Source organism: Megalopta genalis, chromosome 4 (genome assembly GCF_051020955.1).
Source record: "Megalopta genalis isolate 19385.01 chromosome 4, iyMegGena1_principal, whole genome shotgun sequence".
Taxonomy (NCBI): Eukaryota; Metazoa; Arthropoda; class Insecta; order Hymenoptera; family Halictidae; genus Megalopta; species Megalopta genalis.
In genome coordinates this window covers 5,568,110-5,591,743 of record NC_135016.1, presented here as the reverse complement: position 1 = coordinate 5,591,743, position 23,634 = coordinate 5,568,110, and the positions used below count along the sequence as shown (strand labels likewise).

Sequence of the window (23,634 nt, the reverse complement as noted above, 5' to 3'; positions counted from 1 at the left end):
CCCAGCGTCACGTATACAATGTAAAACGCGACAAATAAAACGTCTCTGATTGGTGGACACGACGAACCCAAAAAGGGTATAAAAGAAGCGTTTCTTCTTACCGGACTCTCAGTAGAGTTTGGTCGCTCGATCGGTTTCGCTCATATACCTTCTCTCAATAAAGGATTAAAATAAAGTCTTCTAAAGCAAAGAATTAGAATCATTTCCATTCCATAATCCCAACACGATTAATCGTATCTCCTCGAATCAAATTCTCCATTTTTGTGCACGATCCGAGCGTCAATTGGAGAGAATTTTCTGTACATCGTCAGAGCACAGCTTATACATTTTCCCCATGTGCGACGTCACTTGGACGCTTCGGACGCTGAAGACTGCTTCGGGGAATTATCTGAAGCCGTGTCTCTATAGGTACATACATACGGTCTGAGGTCCCGACCAATCCCTCTGTCAGAAAACTATATACCGCATCGTGCGGCGCGCGTGATGTAGTTAGCAAAGAATGTACAATTAATCGCACCGCGGACAGGTTTAATGAAACGTTGGCGCCGGATTACACGTAACGTGGCTGTTTAATCCGTCGGGGCGAAAGTCATGATAATTTACGCAGGAGTTAATTACCGTCGAGTGCCATTCGCTTATGTAATGACGCACGCTCGTGTCTTTTCAATTGTCGCTCTAGGAGAACGCACGCGATGCAATCCGCGCCTGCCACTCAAGAGTGGACACATATTCTCAATTAACCAAATATTGTTGCGAAATCGTCGATGAATTTTACCGGATTTTATGCGTTTTAATCGACGCTAATGATTGATATATTTTCGTTGATCGTTAAATTAAATGTTTCAATGGTAACGAGAAGTTAAACTGTACAGAGCCTTTCATCTGGAACAGGCTAATTATCTAATTATACTCTACAGTTGTATTGCCGCGGGACGATGTATAATTAGAAAATGATAAATGATTTTGTAAGAGACATAACAGAACAATGACGTTCACACGGTTAATAAATTCTACACAAATGGCCCGTTCGAGACAGTGTTCAGAAGTCATAAATCTGACGCTTCAGGCTATTAAGGAGAGCGTGGATTATTTTCAATTCGTAATTAATTAAGACGCTGAAAGCACTCGAAGGATTTCGACGATCGAATTAATTCGTACATTTACCACCAATCGTCCAGAAATGTGTCGGCGATCGAGCACGCTGGGTGGAAGAGAATTGATTTCAACCAAGACGATTACTTTCAATAAATATATATATTATTGAAAATAAAGTACATCAAACAGAACAAACAGGCGTGTACAATCGTATTGCAAGAAAAGAAAACTGTTTATTTCCAGTGCTGACAAAAAAGAACGGTTTGTTACAAAAAAAGTAAACGCAATCGCTCGGATTTTGTAACAAACAACACCAATTCGCCGGATAGAATATAAAAGGAAACGCCTGTAACAACGTTAATAAATTATCGGAAACGAGTCTCGCTTTCGCTGCGCGGGTCGGACACATGAACAGCGCGTGTCCAAATTGGGAACACTGATCCGAAAACATCGACTCAATTAGAAAACACCTCCCCCGATCGAAATCCTTTAAACTCGGTTTGCCATAGAGGAAACTGTTGCGTACAGACAAGTCCCCGATTTCCGAGCCCGACCGAGATCGTTTCCGGAAATCTTGATCCCTGTTCTGGCAGTACTAAATCTAAGGCACTTCACTGATACAAGCACCTTCTGTTTACACAATCGTGGCGGGCTGTTCCGCCGTACGAAGTACATGTAAACGTGGTTTTTCGATCGCTCGATCATTCGATCAACCTACACTCTACCAAATCATTCCAGTATAATGTCCTTCGTCGGGACTCTCTATTCCCGACGAATTCCATTAATTCGGATCTTCACGGAACACGTTTAACGCGCAGTAACATCTTATCTACCGGCAGTCCTCGAAGATCAAAGACAAATTAATCGAGGATGTTTTTTTCCACGGGGTATAATACTAATCGAGAAATTATCTCGATCGGCATTCTAATACAAAAAGAAAAATTAGGCGGCAAGTTCAAGCGTATGCAAGGGAAATGTAAATCGTACAAGAACCATGCCTATTCTTTCGCAGGCTCCAAAATTTGTGCTACATAAATGTCTATATATAATTTTTAAACATCGTCCGTTCGGTTTCGCAAGCACGAATAATTGTTCTAACAATTATATTTACGATTCCGAACGGAATCCGTTCTACCAAAACGTGGTACAACATCGGCTCGTTAAATTCTCATTTTTAAGCTTTTTGCAACACATTCGCTATAGTCACTGTCAATAAATAAAGCGTCAACCGTTTGAGCGTCTCGAAAATTGAACAACTCGGCAAGCGACGTCTGCGATTCTGAGAACAGGCAATGACTGAACAGTGCGACAACGGTATACACTTTTTTTGTGCAGTGTAATAATTGCATCGAACCGCAGACGAGTGCGCATTGTGCAGTTAAAAACAAAAACCCGGGGAATGTTCTGATAGAGCCTAGATCGCGCTGGAGATACGTCTCGAGCAGATATTTTCTTGAAAACGCCGACAACGTGTCAAGTGAATCGTAAAAAAATGTTCCTAAATTCATCGCACGTCAGCGAATCATCGAGCAACCATCGCCGATGATCCCCGACAAGTCTAGTTTGCTTCTGCCACTCTGATCGGCCTAAGTATACGTCGAACACCGGGCTCACCGTGGCGCGTATACAAAGTTCGTCGCGATTTCATTGGTACCAATATACATATACACTGACAGCTTGAAAAAATATTTATATATTTATAATAAAAGTACCACTATTAGACACTTAACAATTAATAACTGCACCCATCGAAGTAATACTACTAGAATAAATAATGTCGATTTAGAAATGATCCTTAAACGTACTTAAGTAGTCAATATGCTCCGGTTGTGGATCTCGCGATCGTGTTACGTCTGTGTGTTTATGATATTTATTGTCTCATGTCGTTTTATGGAGATGAACGTATATAGTAACAAACGATTACAGACAGCTACGGATATACAATCATAGTTTTTGTTTTCCAATCGTTGCAACGGTCTTCCATCGTCGCGCGTCTACGCGCGAGAATCGAATCGCTCCTCGAGCTCGCCTGAACGCGGTTCAAATTTAATCGATCACAGAAACGAAACGTCGACGTTCGATAAAAGGAAAAAGAAACGTTTTTCATTTCGCGTTTTCCCGTCGCGCTCGACGAGCGGAGAGAGGCCTCGTTAACAGGGAAATGAGAAGAACGCGAGGAGCTAATTAAATCGGACCGCTCGCTAATTTCGTCCATAGAAAAAATATACTCTTCATGTTGGTTCCCGTGTTAACGAAGCTCAGGGTCGCGACACACGCTAAGTACCATACTACGCGACGCGTTTAGCCCGTATCGTCGAACACAGGATATGTAAACACAAGCTTTTGTCCGCGATCGAATCCCGATTCTTTCCGTCTCGCGATTCGTTCTTCACCGACTGTGCTCGCATTAACACGTTCGCGCGGAGCGTCGCCGCGATTAAAAAATATAATATGTATACTCGACTAATGTATCAAATTGCGTAAGTAAGGTCCTAGTGGTCGTTCATAAAAAATTTTTCTAATCGCACGCGAGTACCAAAAGTCTACGGGGGTTCCTTCGTCCGCCATTAACACGGTCGAGACTACTGTGTCGGTCAGTACACGCTTGAAAATGGAATCGATGCTCTTCGAATTGATTCGAACGATCTCAGATTTTCTCGGGGCGCTGAAACAATTGGTTTACCAGCCAAGCTGCCGAATCATTTTTTGAGAACATTGCTTTCGATTGGAATCGAGAAGAATCGGAGACTTCAGATGCTCTGTTTTCCTAATTGCCGTAGGACCAAATGGATCAATCTGAAACTTACCGCGTACAACACTCTTTACTATGCTAGTCAGCAAAGATCGAGTTTTGCAGCGTGAGTTTGCGATTATTCAATTATCTGAACGCTCGTGTTGCTTCGATTAGTTCGGATAATCGAGGTTTATTTTGATCTGTTTTGTAAAATAACATCGTCTTGTGTACTTTTTCAAAGGCAGTATAAATTAGTCGTTGTATTGGTGCTTCGTAATTAATCGACCTTTTGACTACGCATGGCCAGCACAATCGTGACGAATAAATGACAATCTTTTAACAATTTTCGAGAAACTTGTTCGAAAAAGGTGCACACGGTTTGTCGAAAAATTTGGCCTTTGATTTTTTTAAATTGGTGAACACTATTAATGCTTCAAATCGCCAGGATACATGATATTATTTATTGGCAGTCCTATAAATAAATTGTCCAACAGTCTTTACAATTATATTTGTAGATCAATGAATCGTTTCGAGTTTATTATTTACAATTACTTGTAAATCGATATGGCAAATTTGTACGTTAAGAAAATATTGATATAAAATGTAAACATGTTTGTCTTTTTATCAGATGCAGAATGAAAAAAGATTCGTCAACGATCTTCGTTATCCAATATATGAAAAAGTATTCGAACACTTTTCTAATTTTCTAACAACCATAGACAGTGCGCGTAAAGAGATCTTCTTCTTCATCTGTACCTTCGATGAAAACTGAATAAATACCGACTAAATTGCAATTACCAAAGGGAAAGCAATATTCTCAAGAGTCATCAGGTCGTTCGAACCAATTTAAATGAATGTTTCTTCTGTTTCGAAGCGTGTACTTTGTGACTGCGTTTTTATCGTTACGGTTTCCTTTTTAAACGTTTTCTTATCAAATCCGCCTATCCATGATCCCTGAGTAAAAAAGCGTCAATGCGTAGGACATTGAGGAGAAACAAATTACTATCTAAATCGTTGTGCCACCGTTTTGATGTTTTCCGGGTGTACGCGGCGTTCACTTCCGGCCGAAGCCCGAAAACGATTATCGGAAATAGGTGTACACCTTTCCTCTCAAACCTGAACAACCTGTCGTCGCATCGTGATGCGATCACAAAAAAATCACTTCTCGGCTCTAGATCCGAGCCAGCGGTGTAACGATCCAGCTCGATCGTTTCGCGTACACAGGACCGTCGTTCCGGGGGGTTTCAAGCGGAATCGAGCACGCGAGTTATGGTCGCGTTTAGGTCGTCGATTATGAGCGGCGCCAGTCGGCGGTTAAATGACTTACTTACAAGGTGTGAGCGTGACAATGACAATGAATACGGTTAAGAGGCTTTCAATGACATGTCTGCGTGGGCCAGTGTCAGCGACCCTACCAGAGACACCAAAGTACGGTCCAGCCATGTTATGGGGTTCGGATACAGCAAGCCACCCTCGTAAAAGCCAAGATGCCCGCCATGTGCCAGTTCTATGTATATCGTGTTGGAGTGGTTTTCTGCAACGAAAAAGAGTCGCCGTTCAATAATTACCTCAAATGTTACTTTAAGTAGCGATAACGAGCGATGCTTATTGCCATATAAATTGTCATAAATATGTATCTCCTCGTCGTTATCGCAATCACGAACTTCATAAATATTCGAAGCAGACCGGGAAACTCGCAATTTCAAATGTTACTTTAAGTAGCAAATAGTAAGGGCGCTTTCTGCCATATAAATCGTCAAGAATTTGCATCTCTTATCGTTATCACAAATTTTCTACTTTATAAATATTCGAAGTTCCCGGAAACTTTCGTCTATGCGGGCATTGATATTTTTCGAAGGTCTCGAATAAACGCAAATTGCGATACGGATATTACAGAGGAGCGATAAAGCGTTCTATCCGAGGTAAGATAGCTTGGCCAACGTGTCCCGTGTGTCACGTTTCTCGGGTAAACGGAGCCATGGCAATGGCCTACATTGGCCAAGGTCCGCCAAGGTCGGTTCCTCGGACCCAGCCATAATGATTCCCCGCCGATGAATTACAAATGAACCGAACGATCACTCACTGGCGTGTTCCTTCATGGGTTCCAGCAATTTGTCAGGTACAATGGGGTCGTCCAACGCGTTGATGAACACCATGGGTGTTGTTATGTTGTCGAGGTAAAAAATAGAGCTACTCCATTTGTACATTTCCGACACCGATCTGAAATTGTGCACCTGTTTTGCAAACAATAAGAATTAATTCGTGTGCGCAATTGTTACTGCGCGGCTTGCATAAAATCTAGAGCGCACGCAGCGCAAGCTGTAATTCTGTTAATTACTAGACACGTCGATAGTATTTTTCACCTTTCTCGTGTACGCTTCGTCCAGTTCCGGCAGCGTCGCCGCGGAAATGATGTCGCGTTCGTTTAAGTTGTACTTCTGCTTAACTTCCTCGGATAGCAGTACGTGCTTATGCTTAAGGATAATACTTTTCACGGACTCCGACATTATGTAGAGGTAAAAGCGTCGGAAGTTTTGCCAGTTAAGTAGGAACTTCGTACCTCTGAACAGAAAAACAGTGAACAATAAACTTTAATCATATACAAACGATAAACATTAATCATATACAAACGATAAACAAACAATAAACTTTAATCGTCTCGTTTTGTATCAGTTGCATTGTTTGCAAAGACATTATCAAGAGCGGCAAACATTGAATATCTTTGTACTATTGCAGGAAATAGATGCCTTAACAGAGATTATCTATAAAAATCGCACGTTTATGGACTATTGCTAAATATCATCGTTAGTCTGTGAATCTTTGTGCATTACAATTGTCTGCGCTGACTGCAAGAAACAGGAGACCGGTAACAAAATATTTCATTTCTTTAGAATTACAGTCAGCTAGAAGTGGAAAATTAGGAAACAAGAGCTTTCACAGTTTTGAACAATGCTTGTCACAAAAATGCGATATTTATGGACAAGTTCGTGCATAGATTCTTGGTCCAACGACCTACATGGGGGTCAGTGAACGGTGAACATGTTAACAACCGAACAGTCTAAAACATGGTAAAACTAAATTATGCGTTCTTAGGCTTGGCACGTTAGTGGAACTCTGGTCACACATAAAATGAGTTTATGACTCCACGATCCAGGGAACGAAAGAGTCTCTGTGTGGCCGACTAATTGAAAGTGGAACGGACAATGCAATATTCACTGAATCTTCGTTAACGTTGCTCTATTTTCGGTGGTTAATTAACGCTAGAACTACCAAACCAGTAAAAATGATCGATTTCCGATTTTTTCTTTCACGGTTCCTGATATTATAAAAATACATATGTATAATACATAATACAATACAAATAATAATAAAATACATAATATAATATATATAATATAAAATACATATATTTCTGGAAGAGATTCTTAGGTACGCTTTTTTATCGAAGTATACATTATAATATAAATCGTACGAAGTTTAATATTAGTTTAGTTTTAATATATTAAGTTTATATATATTAATTGATTATTTATTAAGTTTAATATATTAATTATTATAATTAGCCGCGTTTAGAGCTCGGTAGTTCTAGGGTGAAGACTGCCGGAAGTCCAGCAGTCAAGCGGAGCTTCGCGTTCGCCCTCGAACAGATTTGTTCAGGGAAGATCTCTGGTGAAGATCGTTCTACTTACTCGAGGGCGTTGTATCCCTGACAAATCGATATACCACCGATTATGTTCGACAACTTGTTCGATCCCCGTTCACCCAGGTACTTGGTCACCAGGTTGCCACCTAAGCTGAACCCGATGCACACGATCTTCGTGTTTGGGTGCTTCTCTATCAGGCTCTGCAGCATCACGTGATAGTCCTCCGTATGGCCTACAGAAAGTTCATTACAGATTCAATTAAAGCAGCCTGACTATCCCGCTGGGGTCATTGAATATTTAACCCTCGTTCGTTCATCGTTAGCCAAACTCAATTTGCTCCACGGTGTCAGGTCGACGATGCAGTGCAATGCCCATGCAAATTACCGAATTCGCAAATTCTTTCGTTCGTTTTAAAGAAGATTAAATTCCTTCGGACGTTTAATTCGGAGGCTAGCCGGAGGAAAGTCATCTCCTTAATGAAACTAAACGTATACGTGAAATTTCACGCATCTGTGTCATCGAAATCAAGCGATAATGGTTAAATTGATGAAGTTTTCACAGGCTTCATTGAATATCTCCGAAAGTCTAAATTAATTTATTTAGTACGCATTCACATTTCATTAGAAATCGTTCCAAATATACTGCTTTGTCAGTGTGTTAATTATTAATTTTAAACTGTCCGGCTTTGATATCATCGAATCAATTAATTTGATTGCATAGTAACTTAGGTCAGTGGTGTGACAGCCTGATAATATGTTAAGTAATGACTTATCGGTAGACCGCGATTATTCGTGCAAATCTTCTCTGGAAACAGGAAAATTTGTTGAAAGCCGACGCGTCTTCATGGAAATGCGGCTTACTAGACTAGAAAAATTCGATACGTTATGCATACCGGAAATTTTTGCACGTATTATCTTCACTTCGACACATGCTCGGCTGATGACCACCGTAATTTGAAAGTCCGATTCCAAGCAGAAAATCGTATGCAACTTTCTTATGATATCGTTTCATTCTATCATATCGTCCGAGTGAATAGATTAGTATACATTTGTATGTTCTACATGTTTTTAAGCATGCAAATGTGAACCATCGAATCAGCGAGAATTACGTCTTCTCATTGTCGAGGACGCGAACATATCGACACGTCTGCTCGTAGACGAATTTTTCCACGAAAAATGTCGGTCGACGCGTGCTTTTGCCCAGCCGAACCTTGACACCGTGACACCATAGACCCCGTGACGTACGGATGAGAGTTAAAACGTGGCCCGAGGGGGACCCCGCTTCGCAAATTGGTCTAGAAAGTTGCCATTGATACGAACGAAGATCGATCATCGAAACATCAGGACGTTCACCTACCGTACGAAAAAATTCGTGGCGCGGTGACCTTTACGCTGGAGAGGACCCCGACATGATTAAGTACTGCACATCGATACCCATGGCACTGGACAAAGTGCACAAACGTTCTGATATAGACGCTCTCGGAGCTGTTGCAGATACCAGGACAAATGGCGATGGTAACATCATCTGCGGCAACAGAAAAAAAATCACGTTGCAGAACGTTGAATAGCATGGTTCGCGCGACGAACAGATCACGCGAGTTCCCCGTGCCCCGACAATGCTGCAACTCCTCGAACCGAGACTCTCTATGGAATTGCAGGACCCGTTGAACTGGTTTCCACTTTGTTGCCTGCATCAAGGTTCGATCGTGTCGCAAAGATGGTCAAAACGATGCCAAATTCTCTGCTTGCAACACCGATATACAGTGTCCCAAAAATGCCTCGCAATCCGAAAGTGGCGGGTTCCTCGGGTCATTCGAAGCAACTTTTTCTTTTACAAAAATTTTCTCCGAGGCACCGTTAACGAGTTATTAACGAAAAACAGTGACCAATGAGAGGCGAGCTCGGCTGGCGCGAGGCGACCGAGCCAATGAGCGGAACTGGGCTTCGTGCGCTGGCTGGCTGGGCCGACTCGCGTCAGCCGTACTCGATTCTTATTGGTCACTGCTTTTCGTTAATAACTCGTTAACGGTGCCTCGGAGAACATTTTTGTAAAGGAAGAAGTTGCTTCGAATGATCCGAGGAACCCGCCACTTTCGGATTGCGAGACATTTTTGGGACACTCTGTATATTCGCAGCTGCAAAAATCACCGGCCATGGCTGTTGCACACGCCGGTTGCAACATTGTCTGGGGCAACGGGGAACTATGTTGCAGAACGTTCAATATGCAGCTCGTTTGCATCGTAAACGGACCATTCGAACCGTTCGGTAAAGATTATTGATTGGAACTGGCACGATTGAGGCACGTTAAATATGCATGAACCGCAAGGAACACGGAACAATTCTCATGCAAACGAGTTGCAATCGCGCGTTTTTAATAACAAATTGTCTGGCTCGCGGGCACACGTGCCGACGCACGAGGACAATCTTCGGAAGTTTTAATTAGTGCAACAGTTCTTCGACGGGTTCTTCGCGGTTTCAATCGGACGCATTTTGTTCGGGGAAAAAAATGATTTCTTCGCGGGAACCCATAAATTACAAAAACCGTGCGATTGCTCTGTAACATTGTAATCGCTGGAAGCGCGACGCGCGTGTTCACGTGTCCTTTGGCCAAACGGAACCGACCTTCGTAGTCATTGGTCAACGGCTGATAAAGATCGTAGGTGAGGGTGGTGTCGTCCGGAAGGCCGATGTAAACTCGTCCGCCAATCGGCCAAGGACAACGGACACGTCCGATTATACTGTGGACTATGGTCTGCACGTGGCCGCTGAAACCCCATAATCTCGTTGGTTTGTATCTGAAACGTGAAAAAGACAATGGATAACTGCGACGTGCTTCGCCCTGCATTTACCCCCCTCCCCCCTCCACCCTGAAGAGAGATCGTTCGGAAAAATCGGTCGCGGAATAAACGAGACGATTAACATCGGCGCGAGGATCGGTACGTGATCGCAATATCTCGAACGACCATCTTCTGTTACTATCGGCCTGTGTTCACCATAATTCAGAAGGCAAACACACTATGGCATCGTAATGCCTGACGACTGAGTCACGTTCTACGCGCTGTGTACGTTCTTATCTATTATAAACGACGTGTCTTTAATGCCTGACCTTGCGCGACCCTGACAATCGTAACGCCAGACGGTGTTACATCTACGGCGTTGCATTCGATTAACAACGAATTACTATATCGCTGGAAATTCAGAAACAATTCGCCGGTTCGGCTGCAGCGAACTCTCTCCTAATCGACGCTCGGATTGTACAATAATTGCTCCCTAATTCGGCTTGTTTTTATAGTCATCGACGATCGGTGACTATACAAATTGTTGAAATTTTAGCCTCGAACAAAAATTAATCTATAGTTTACTTAATACTAAGATACTAAGATATCGGTTTACATTTTCGTCGGTTCCCTCAGCGGGCAACGACGGTGATGTAAACTGTATATAGTAGATACCGCGATACATCATCACCGGTACCATTAGATATACATCGTACCCTGACTGTTTGGGGGTCCCAGCGTCACGTATACGATGTGAAACGCGACAAATAAAACGTCTCTGATCGGTGGACAAGACGAACCCAAAAAGGGTATAAAAGAAGCGTTTTTTTCTTGCCGGACTCTCAGTAGAGTTTGGTCGCTCGATCGTTTTCGCCAATACATTCTCTCAATAAAGGAATAAAATAAAGTCCTTTTTAAGAAAAGAATTAGAATCATATTCATTTTCATTCCATAATCCCAATACAAATAATAACATGAAAGAATAATTGTACCTACTTTTCCTAGATTGTTCATTTTTGCGTACAAGTTGAGGGTCAATTGAGAAGAATTTACTGTAAGAATAATTCGCCTCTGAGCAATTAGCTCGTCGACGATTGACGACCACGATTTCGAGATAGTACAATTTTTTTGTTCAAAGTACTCCAAGTTGTTTTTTTTATCAACGATAATAGAGATAGCTCGACATTAGCGCATAGAACCGAACACGAGATAATCCGTTCATGACCTAGAACAAACAGCTATAAAAATCACAAGGTCGAGCTGAATCGGTTACGGCATTTTCTAATCGTCCGGATCACCTTTCTAAAAATAGTCCTTCTATAAAAACACGCTGGAAAACGCGGTTCATTACTGTCCTTATGCAACTGCTTAATAAGATGCGCTCGTGCCAGTGCTCTCGAATGCACCCTCGGTTCCCGTTCGCGTCGCTTTGCCGGATAGGGGATCGTTTTCTAAAAACGCGGCCTCCTCGACGAGATTTATATTTAAACTGCAACAATTCAGTGTTCCTTCAATAACCGATAAACATAACTCATCACCGTGTTAACAACAATGGGAGAACACGCAGCAATACATGTAATTAAATCCTTGCAGTCTTCTTAGAAACCTACGGAACTAATTGTCTAAATTTTTATGCTACGATTCGCGTTAAAAAATCTAAAAAAATACAATCCTGGTTTATAAAAAAATTGTGTTGCATATCTGTTAAACTAGTCGCTCGAAGATCTAAAACTCCAGACATTTCGTCGACTTCCAAAAAGCTTATACCGTTCGAAAAGCTGTTCAAACACTTATCGCGAGTCGCCGTATTTTTTCGAAGACGATGCATCCACGGTACAATTAGGCGAATTATGCACAGCGACAATTATGGCCGACAGCCAAAGTCGATCAGCCGCCTCGCAATGTCTCCGGGATTAGAAAACACCGGGGCAGGATGGTCTCATGTAAATCAGCCGACACACTTCCTAGTCCGGCAATTATGTTTTTCGACGTCCGGACTGGTTCCAGAGACACAGTCACCCATTGTGCTCGGCGCCCGCGTCTTGCCCGCCCCGCCGCGCCGCGAAAGTGTGTCTTTTCTTTCGCCGGAGATTCTGTAATTTTTGCGTCGTTTACCGGGGAGGAGAGGCGGTTCGTTCGGTCGCGAAACGACTACGTCGTTGGCAACGGATTATTAAGCGGCGTTATTGCAGCCTGCAAAGAATCGCCCAGTGGATCAGTGGAGCATAGGAATCCGCGGGCGAATCACCGGGCATTAGCCCGGCGGGACACGCGTGAAACGTACTTTTGCGACGCACAAAAGGAGAAATCGGCCGCTTCCACTTTTTACCACGGCCATTATTTCGGGGCGTGCACCTTCTTGAACGCGACCTTTACCATTCTTCCGAGCGTAATCGTAAAACCGTGTTCGGCCGTCCGCGGCCGCGACGGAACGAGGACAACGATTTTTGTTGTCGCAGAAAATGCTGCGGGACCGTTTTCCGTTTTTGCGGATGACTTCTTCTCCCCCCTCGTAAAGTTTGCCTCGTTCGCTACGTATCAATGGGTCCTACATAGAGCGAGTAATAATAGTGTATTCGAACGCTTTCTCGAACGGGACAACCTTTTTCTCCGAGTGGACGAAATAGCTTGAATTTTGTTCCAGATGTTAGACCGACTAATTTACCAGGCAAGATTCTTGCAAATATTACAAATTACCTGGAACCACGTTTTTCTAGTAACCTTTTTATCCGGATACAGTATAATACTCTGTATCGAGGCTAGAACTATCAAACAAGGCAAAACAGACTGGTCTCTGATCTTTTTTCTTCTAAAATTTTGACGACAGCTGGCTGCTGCTTCAGAGTCGCTGAAGCTGAGCTATTATCGACGTTTGTTAACCCTTTGCGTTTGAGTGGTGCCTCTGAGACATCGCTAAAATTTGTTATATCACGTTCTAAGGTAATTTTTATGTTAACAAATGTTAGATTTAAAACATCGTTAAAGGTGTAACTGTTGCGCGAGTCACGAGACTCAATTTCGTATGAATTGAAAATATATAGTATTTTTTCATACGAATTGAAGATACTGTAAGTCAGAAAAAAAAAATTATTTCAGATTTACAATTCAAATAGCTTCGAGTGCAAAGGGTTAATTTCATTTCATTGTTAGCCACGATACGGTCAATGTATTTAGGTCTGTTGTTCCAGAGTAAACACGTTTACTTTACAAATTATTAGTTCGTTGTTAATTTATATTGCGCAAAGATTGACATGCCTCGAACTTGCATATATTCTTTTGAACCCGTATGAACAATTCGTGCGGCTATCATCGAGAGTTAAAATATTCTATATAGAGTATCTCGCCGAGTTTATCTCCTCCAGCAATTATGCCAAGAGATTGTGTTTGCCCGCATTTGCATAGAAAGTTACAAGATGATTCATAGATGAACACCGAAGACCGAGATTCCCAACGTACCGCGCCGTTAATAAATGACAAACTATGCAGGAAACCACAGAAGATTATCGGGTTTGTTTAAAGCTTGTTTACCTGAAACGTGAAAACATAATCGTAGAAAGTCGTGTCCACGTACGCTGAATCAATATTTTCGATATACGAATTTTTAGCCGAGCTGGATTCCCGCTGCTGATTCGACCTACAAACATTTCTTGAACGGTCGGCAAAACCATAATTAGATTCGAACGAGAATTCGGTCATAGTTTTCTACCGAGCTGATTGATCATTTTCGGAAGAAGCGAAACGGATCGTAAACGACCTCGAGCATTTTCTAGCTGGTTCTCATTTCAAGCTTCAACGACGTTCACGCGATTTATTAGTTTTCACTGCAAATATGCCACTGTTCTGATTCGATGCGGCTCTTTAACAAGTGCCGATATTTTGCAAGGAAAGCCTGAAAAATATCTTGTCGGAAGATGAAAAACGAGGCATAGTTTGCCTAGGACGAGCCATCGAAGGCCGTCATTGAATTTCTGAGTCGCGCGACGCCGCGGACTTCCGGTCCTCAAGGCGAAGCATCGCGTTACGGAATTCGGTTACAGAAAGCGGATTTATTACGAGGTTCGCATAATTTTTCTGTTCCTCGGATCAGTCGGATTTATGAGCTGACTTTTGATCGAATACCCGTTTATGGCAACGAGACGATCATGTGTCGAACCGTCGTCGCGCGAAAGAACCTTTCGCATGCGTACGCAATTTGATTCATTGAGAGTCATCTCGACACCGTTAACCGCGTGATTTCATGGCGCGAAGAGAGAATGAAATGCAAAGCGATAAAAAACACGAGAAATGCGTGATGAAACTGTTACATTATTATCAATCTGCTGGAACGGCGTGGAGCAGAGTAGAAAGTGATTCGATGGATTCACGGTCGATGAAAATGAAACAGAAAATAGTAAAAGTTGTGGAAACATTTACGAATACTGTGTTGCTGTGAACTTGTTGAAACGATTAAGACTCGCCCGAGACAATTAAGAATAGAAACCGCTTTCTTTTTAACTACCAGTTCTTCGACCTTACGCAGAAACCTTTCATTTTTCACGAAGATCCACGGCGATTGCACGCAGCAAATTTTCAATCGCGAACGAAAGAAAAATCAGCCCGGACGATGTAACGCAGCGATTTCTTTCGACATAAACGATCGAAAACGAAGCTGCGAGCTATGCTATGCTTCCGTGGCATAGTATATTCGGAAAGCAATCGTTACGTTTCCTGTAGACCGTGGACAAACTGTTAAACGAGTTCTACAAAGAGTTCGCGCCGAGTTCCGCAAACTTCCTGATAGAAAATTCAGTTGTCGAACGAAAGAAGGATGCGGCCGAAGCCTGCGATGTTAACCCATCGACTGCCAACTACGAGATATCCTCGTAGTAAGCGTCTGTACCAAAACTGCCAGCTACGAGATTTCTCGTAGTGGGTGCTGCGAGTTTAGATCGGCTACAAATGGCCATCTGAGTTAGGAACTATTAGAAAGGATGAATGAAAAATGTATATAGTATAGAGAACTATTTTTTGAGAAGAACTATTATTATTATATATATTATTATATATATAATAATAATAATAGTTCTCCTCAATAGTTCTCTATACTATATACATGTATTCATATCTCAATTCATATTCTCAATAGTTCTCTATACTATATAATATATTATATATATTATTATATATATTATTATTATATAAGAACTATTATTGAGAGAACTGTTATTATTATAGTATAGATAAATATTGATTATCAATAAAAAAGATACTGTAAATGCCATTGCAATATTATATCGGTAACTTAATATTATTATATTTGGTAAAACGTCATGTTTTCTTTAAAAATAAAACCGTGGCACCCAGCGCTAAATTCGCGTGCCAGTCAATGGGTTAATCGGAACTGCATGACAAACCGATTTATCATCGCTTGTGCAACATCGCGCGCGCGGCCCAGAAAATTTGCCACGCGCGGAACATCTTCGATTGCTTGCTCTTATCAAACAAACTGCAGGACGATGCAACGCGATTCAACGGAGTGTTTCGGGCTCGAACGATTTCACCGGGCTGCGTATTTTCGAATTTTCCAGCGCTTTCGTTTCACGGTTCATCCGGTGGAACCACGTCTCTTGGCATTACCGTTGTCCCCTTTGATCGAAAGCTCGGGAAAGTTCGCGGGAACCGGCGCTCGAATTTTATATTACCTCCGCGGCATCGATACACGCTCGATATTTGACCTGAATTTTTCACAAAACTCATTTTCTTTACCGCGACGGGACGCGCCGCCGTGAAATTGCCCCGCGCGCCGTCCGTTCGATATCTCTCTGTTGCATCCTCGTGCTTAATTAAAACGTGCGCGTTATCGCTAAGTCGCAAGTTCATCGAGCAATGGAAACGGATACTAATTGATCGTGCAAATATGTATGCATATCGATCCCGGAAGGTGCGCGAAACGGGACATGCAATTAGAGCAGGTCGCAAACGGAGGATAAATGTACGGTTACGTAAAATGGGATTCTGCGAGATTTTAGTAGCAGTTGTATTTAATTTATTTTCTATTTTTCTTTTTTCGATATGCATTAGCACAAAATCTAGTGAAAATAATATTTCAGTATGTTCGAAAAAGAAATTGTTATTGGGAAAATGAAACTTTAAATGCCTTTCCTTTTTAATCTTCGTTATTTAGACTTATCTCAGTATTTAATTGGATTATTATTGGCGTTTTGCTTAGAATTTGTTTCAATAAGTTGAACGGCGATTTTTTTGTTGGATATGAAATTGAATCGAGATTGTTAAATTTTTATAGCCTTTTGTAAGTTACAGCAGAGAAATTCGTTGCATTTTTGTTAGTTTAAAAATGAGGGGTAATGCCAACTGAATTAGTATTGTAAGTTCAAGATTTAGATTTTGTGGGGTCATAAAATTGTAACTTTTTATTTGCAGAAAATTGAGTTAGAATTTCTGTTGATCAATAGTTTCGAACAGTTCGGAAAATTAATTATTTCTGCGAGGATTCCAGTGAAAGCGCACTGTTCTTAGAAACGTTCAGTTCTTTAGCGAGATCGTGGACAGTTCTTTTTCGTTTTCACGGGGATCAATGCAGGGCTGCTTACTTAGCGGAAGACCACAGTGGAACAGATCGAGGTACATACAAACTTGAGAAATACGATTTCACAACATTGCGATTCGAGTGAAATTCGCCAAGTGCAAGTCGCAAGCGTAATCCACAAGTGTGTGCAGGGCTCGTCGCTCGCGAAGAAGGTGAAACTTACTTATCGCTGCTCGTGAATTCACAGCTGTCGATCTATTTGTCTAGCACTTTTAGCTCGCTGTCGCTGACAAGAAGAAGACAAGGCAACTTCGCCGCGGTATATAGCTTCGAAAAATATCCAAGCATTTTCAGAAACTGATAATCCACAATTGAACTTAACCCTTTGCACTCGAAGCCAATTTAACCGTGAATCTAAAATCATTTTTCTGACTTACGGTATGTCCATTTTATATGACGAAGTGCATTTGATGCATATGAAATTGAGTCTTGCGATGACTTGTGATGACTTTTAACGATTTTAGCGGTGCCTCAGAGTCACCACTCGAGTGCAAAGGGTTAAAATCGAAGCGACGTAAGATACATTTTTCCTCATTTTGAGCAGCAAGGAGTGTTATTATTTCCCGACACGTGTATTGTTTATTAACACGTGTATTGTTTACTAACACGTATAATATTTACTAACACGTGTATTGTTTATTAACACGCGTGTTATTTACAGACCAAATATAATGTTACGATAATTTAGAGTTAAGTTAATATACAACAACTTCATAATTTATTTCGCTTGTTCTTTTTTAATTTTGTCATTTTGCCACGTACGGATTATTACATTTTCAAAAGCTAGTCAAAAAATACGCGACTCCAATTTTAATCCGCTCAATTGGCAAAATCACGCTGGTCGCTATCGGATTAGAAATTCCGTAGTTGTTTCTAGCTTATGCTAAGTTTACAGGCTAGTTTTTGCGTTCGATGCAACAATCGTGTCTGGGTTTGTTGAGGCTATATGCAGTGGGTAACAGTCATGGTCAGGGTATAATCGATCGAATGTGGTGGACGTTTAGCTTGTTTTTCGTTCAACCGGCCGCGGTCCCGGTAATGATTCGCGTGTCGCACGTTTGCGGTTCTTTTTTCGCAAGGGAGGCAAAACGGTGAAACGTAGACTAAATAAAATCACGCTTTTCGCCGCTATCTTCGAGAACGGAAATAGAACGTTGTAGGAGAAAGGGAACGCTTAGAAACGCTGGATAAAACGGAAAGCGAACGCGATTCCTTTTTCGGATCTCTGTGACGCGTTCTATAAATTTCTGAAAGATGTACAAAGGTGTTCGGATCTCGTAGAATAGGCGGTGGAAAGAATTGAAAAATCGCGATTTCCGTAATCGTTAACACTAAACCTAAACTAAAGTCAAAGTGACCGCTTTCTTATTTTGCAATTCTGCAAAGTTCCGAGACTCTTTCGTTGAAAACGCTTGAATAAGTTATATTATTGGAGCAAGTTTTATAATAAAAACTTTACAGATTCTAAATAAATTCGGTCTTCTCGCTTTTGTGAAGCAGCACATGCCAGTTAGTATTACTGCTTGGTAGGTTTAGTGTTAAATTGTTTGGATTTTCGTCCAAAGCTCGGATAAAAACGTTAATTTTATTTCGTCGTTCGACCCAATCGCAATTTTTGCTGAATCTTCTCTCCAGTAGACTGGTTCTGTCACTGCAATTCGGAAAGTAATTCCGTTTTTATTCGATTATTACTGTACATCGATCAGTGGATAGAAATCACCGGTTATGTTACAATTTCTGATAAAAGCGAATCCACTCTGACGTATGAAACAAGATCTGAAGTTTAAAAGATCTTCTCACCGATAAAAGGCAGACAATGAAACAAAAGGCTTGTGCCACGTTGTAGCCAAAGGTGAAGTTGCATTAGAAAAGGTTAAAACTGTGCGAATACGTTCCGTAGATCGGAACAATGACTTGGTACTGTAGCCATCGAAATGGCTTCGACAAGCGTTGTATAATAATTCGGCGGTGGGATTGACGACGATTCTATGAAAATATGTACGCATCGGTCAAGGGAAAAATTCGCGGAGCGCGGGAAAAAAAACGAGCGTGCAACTATTGGGTTGGCAACTAAGTAATTGCCGATTTCAGTTATAGATGTCTCTCACTCCCATTTTTATGATATCCGTAAATGTTATATTATAAAATTATTATTATTATTATTATGTTATTTTTTATTATCTGTGAATGTTAGCAACTGGACAAATTGAATGCAGCGGTCAAGGAAAAGCGACCAGAATCGGTCAATCGTAAAGGTGTCATTTTCCAGCAGGACAATGCTAGGCCGCACACGTCTTTGTCCACTCGGCAAAAATTCATGGATATTGATTCGGAATCGATGTTACACCCTCCATATAGCCCTGATCTCGCGCCATCGGATCACCACTTATTTCGATCCCTGGACAACTCCCTTCGTGGCAAAACTTTTAACGACGACGACGCTGTAAAATCTCGCTTAACTCAGTTTTCGGCCGAAAAGGATCAGACTTTCTACGAGCGTGGAATTTTCAAGTTGTCGGAGAGACGGCAAAAGGTCATCGAACGAAATGGAAAATACATTACAGATTAAACTTCGTTCCAAGTAAAAAAAATTTTGTATTTCATTGAACAAATCGGCAATTACTTAGTTGCCAACCCAATGTAAGAACAAATCGCAACGATAAGGTTCGACATTGTAGGAATCGGCGGGGCGAACGGAACGGTTATGCATGACGCGGTGATTGATTTTCGTTCTGCTTCGGCGGGCATATTTTCCGTAGCGATCGAAGCCGTTGATACGCAATCGTTGCCGAAATGATAAGGTACGACGACGAAGAACGGGCCATGCGAACGATTCCGCTGTGACACACGCGCAATTACGAGGAGGAATTTCATTCTTCGGGCGGAAGTAAAAGCGAAAGCAACGAGATTGCTAGGAAACGCGATCACTCGATAGACTGCAGGAAGTCTTTCTATGGGCATGCACCGGCCGAATGATCGCCGGTTATTATTCAATATCGATTCGGCCGGGATTAAAATCGATCCGGCCCGGGACCGAGGAATCGCGACCTCGAGCCGGTGAAATTCGTGAAATCGTTGCGGTTACAAAGTCGTCAATCGTTATCGTTTTCCGTTATAGTCGTTTATCGGTCTCGAGTGCCGTTATCTCGACACATCTCGATACCTGCAGCACAGCAGAAAATTCTGCTAACTAGTTTAATCCTTAACAGAATCGAGCTCCGTTTCATGATTTTTATGCCGCATAATCGTCTCGTTTCGCACAGCGAAGCTGTATTTTTAGCGACGATCGACTCGAATGATTTACCGGCTTGGATTGTCGTCGATTTACACAAAGTAGTTTCTTCCATAAATAATCGACTTTTTGCCGAGGTATTTTACTCGTCGCGCGCAAGAAGGAGACACCGCGATTCGCCGCGCGCGCGCGGTTTTATTTTAATGTTAATTCTTCTTCGCACCTGGACTTTTCTGTGGAAACCTGTCTGCACAATGGCGCATAACGCGGCGAGTGTATCGATGCATTAGTCATCTTTCTCGATGTCTCTGTCTCATTCATTTACAAATTTCGCCGTGTCGTCTAAAGTTTACCGAGGCCGAGTTTCGAATAAGAAAAAAAAAGAAAGAAAAAGTAGCAAATAAAGAAAGAAAGCAAATAATAAATAAAGATAATAAAAAAATAATAAATAATAAATAAAGAAAAGAAGCAAATAACAATGGATGTTTATTGAAAGGGAATCTATTGGAAATGTGCAGCACTGCACATCCTCGAACGATGAGGATCGTGAAAAGACCAATGAAAGGCACAGGACGAGATTAACAACCAGATTGTAATGGATCGGCTTTTAAGTATCGCAAATGAGAACGGTGGTGTCAGTTATCGGTAAATTACTCAATATTTCGAATCTACAGATAACGAAGCAGCTTTATGAGTCATTTCTCATTTCCATATCGCTTACTATGTAAGTAAATACAATGAATGAATCTGTTTTATATGTAGATACATCGGAAGCCACGTTTGCATGTTCTACCGACGTCCTTCGAAGGATATCGATAGATTCGTACGCCACATTTTTGGTGCCCTTGTCGCTTCAATAATTATTTAAACATATTCACGCGTTAACTGCAATAATTCGATTCATTATCACTGAAGTCAGTAAAACAGTTTTACGTAAGAAAACCACTGCATCGTTATTACAGTTACATGACCACGTCCAAGAGCTAATCTTCGTTTAACAGTCGCGGAAAATTACATATCGTCCGCAAGGACGATCCTACATTTCGTTGTGCAGAAATATTTCTGTTCAGTTTCTGTCCATCGATCATTTTTTGGCCAAGGTCGGCACGAAAGATATTATTGACATAAAAGCTTTTTTGTGTGTGTTCTGTAATAATACAATGTTCTCGAAACGGTCGCTAATGATTATACCAGGGTATAATTGTCTCGGGTCGAGACATTGTGTTCCGAGTTGTCTGAAACAACTTTGCAACCTGGTGCTGCAATTAAGTGTCGTCTAAAAAAAAGAAAAACCAAAAAGAAAAAGAGAGAAGAGAGGAAAATAGACCGCATCGATAAACGGCCGGCTGCATTAGAAGATAACGCGTTAGTCATCCGCCGATAACCATGATGCAGGCAGACCAAAGCGGTTTGTTTGGTGATGTCATAGTTAATCAGAAGAAATCATCATGCTGGTCCCGAAATGGGAGAGCATGCGTTGCCAATGAATGTCCTCTATCTTCCGCCGATCGCTGCGGTTTCCTTGAATTGTCAATCGCGTCGTAATTCATCGCTTGTCATCCTCGACGTTACAGATTACATTACATTAAAATACATCGGGACCGTTCGATAAATAGCAGCGAAATAGTTCCCATGATCACGTGACCGCGAGACCTGAACCAGAGATTAGCAGAGACCTGCTATGACTAATTAAGTTTTCCCTTGAACCGACCAAAAGAACCCTATTTTCGAGCAACGTTTCATCGTGCTCGAGAAACGATTGATCGTTCGAAGTATGTATTTTTAATGTTCGCGACCAAAATAATATAATAATAATTTTTATTTTACATTATAATAATTTTATACAAATAACATTATAATAATAATGTTCGCGATCATCGAACAAAATAAATATCAATTATTTTTTTATCACAAGCCGCGGATTCAAACGAACTCTAAAACGTGCGCCAATTCGGACAATGTCGGGCTCGTTTGAAATAGCAAGTTAATACGTTCTAGAGCTTTCTAATGACATAATTAGAAAGACTGACAAGGGGTCATTGCCTATTGATGGAAACTAGATCACACCGGCCGACGGACGGTCATCGTGACTCTTTTACCTGGCGATCGTCTAGGTCTCGCGAATTTTCGAAGCTATTGATCCGGCAGACGAAATGCCGAGATCCTTTCCCTTTAAATCGTCCTTGCAACCGTATCTGAAAATCCTGACGAACCATCGATGATCTCCGACGATCTCTTGCAACACCGTGCAACCTGAGCGTCTAGGAAAAATCTCTGGCGTCCCAGGTGTGACCTAACCTCACTTTCTCGACGCGATATCACGTACGATCGGTGAAACGATGCAAACTTATGGTGGTTTCGCGTTAACAGATAGACCAAGGCTGGCGTGACTTACGGTTCTGCGATGACCGGCGCGATCTTCAGGATCGTCGTAAGGAACGTCTGGTCCTTGCAGAGAATCAACGGCCGTTGCGGCGAACTGTTTACGTTCAGTATTCTGAACAGGATGCACAGGATCACCGCGAACACCGCCAACAGTGCTGTGGACATTTTTCTGTGTTGTCGTTGACCGATGTCTGGCGAGAAAAATGGATTTTATGCTCGTCTGTCTTCCCGACTGTCAGACGGTTGTCTACTGGTCCGGAAGAATTGCCCCGAGGTTCGCGAACAGGTCCGGTTTACTTGTCGCCGTGGCTCGTCGACGATCCACTCGTGACGAAGACTGTACGCGACTGTTTCGCGTGTTTTACCGGCACCGGCACTTCTTGACGGTCGATTTGCGCGTGCCTATCAATAGTTACGTTCGCGGAACCTCCATCTGTCCGCACCGCTCGAAATTTCAATACGGACGACGAGAAAGAGAGTGACCAGAGAGAAAGAGAGAAAGAGAGAGAAGGGGTGGGAGAGAGAGAGAGAAGAGAAGGGGACGGGAGAGATAGAGAGAGAGAGAGAGAGAAGGGAAGGGGTGGGAGAGATAGAGATGTAGGGGGGATGGGGCGATGGAAAAGGACGCGCACGATCAGTGGTGAAATTTTTATTCTTTTCTAGGATACAGGTGTCTTGATCATGGCAAGAGACGAATACAGGCCACCGAAACACGGCGCATACTCGCATTTACCAGTTTTTCGAATCCGCTGGATTCACTGTGGAGCCTTTCTTTGTTCCCTCTTTCTCGCCTTACGGTTCTAGGGAGCTTTGAAATCCGACGTGCGGTCTTCTTGGTTCCAGCAACGATGTTTTATAGTCTCTGGTTCTGCTGCACCCCCGAGATCTAACGAACTAAAGGGTTGTTGTTCAATTTGTCGTATTTTTTGGTCTTCGTGCGCGAAGAGAATGTCGACAGGAAGATGATCACGAGCCGAAGTTACTGGTTTCGATTTTATTGCACCCCTGGGGGGTGAACTAGGGTTATTGTTTAGTCGGCCGCATGTTTGGCGGGACGCATGTTTGAAGTGCCGAAACACGTCATTTGAATGATAATTTCGTTTTTTGAGTATTCATTTATCAGTATCTTCATCGTTGAAATGCTTTGTCGTACTGTTTTAATTTATAATCCTGACGCCATCG

The 23,634-nt window shown here is 42.0% G+C and overlaps 1 protein-coding gene across 1 annotated transcript; it reads right to left on the bottom strand.

Moving 5' to 3' along the window:
* Nucleotides 1-1,235: 1,235 nt before the first annotated feature.
* Nucleotides 1,236-22,911, bottom strand: Hydr2 (abhydrolase domain-containing protein 2). Its single transcript, XM_033474277.2, has 7 exons — nt 22,463-22,911; nt 10,095-10,267; nt 8,830-8,997; nt 7,519-7,705; nt 6,193-6,391; nt 5,913-6,063; nt 1,236-5,363 (listed from the first exon to the last, which is right to left on the bottom strand). The coding sequence occupies exons 1-7, from the start codon at nt 22,615-22,617 to the stop codon at nt 5,194-5,196; spliced, it is 1,203 nt and encodes a 400-aa protein (XP_033330168.1). The 5' UTR covers nt 22,618-22,911; the 3' UTR covers nt 1,236-5,193.
* Nucleotides 22,912-23,634: the final 723 nt, after the last annotated feature.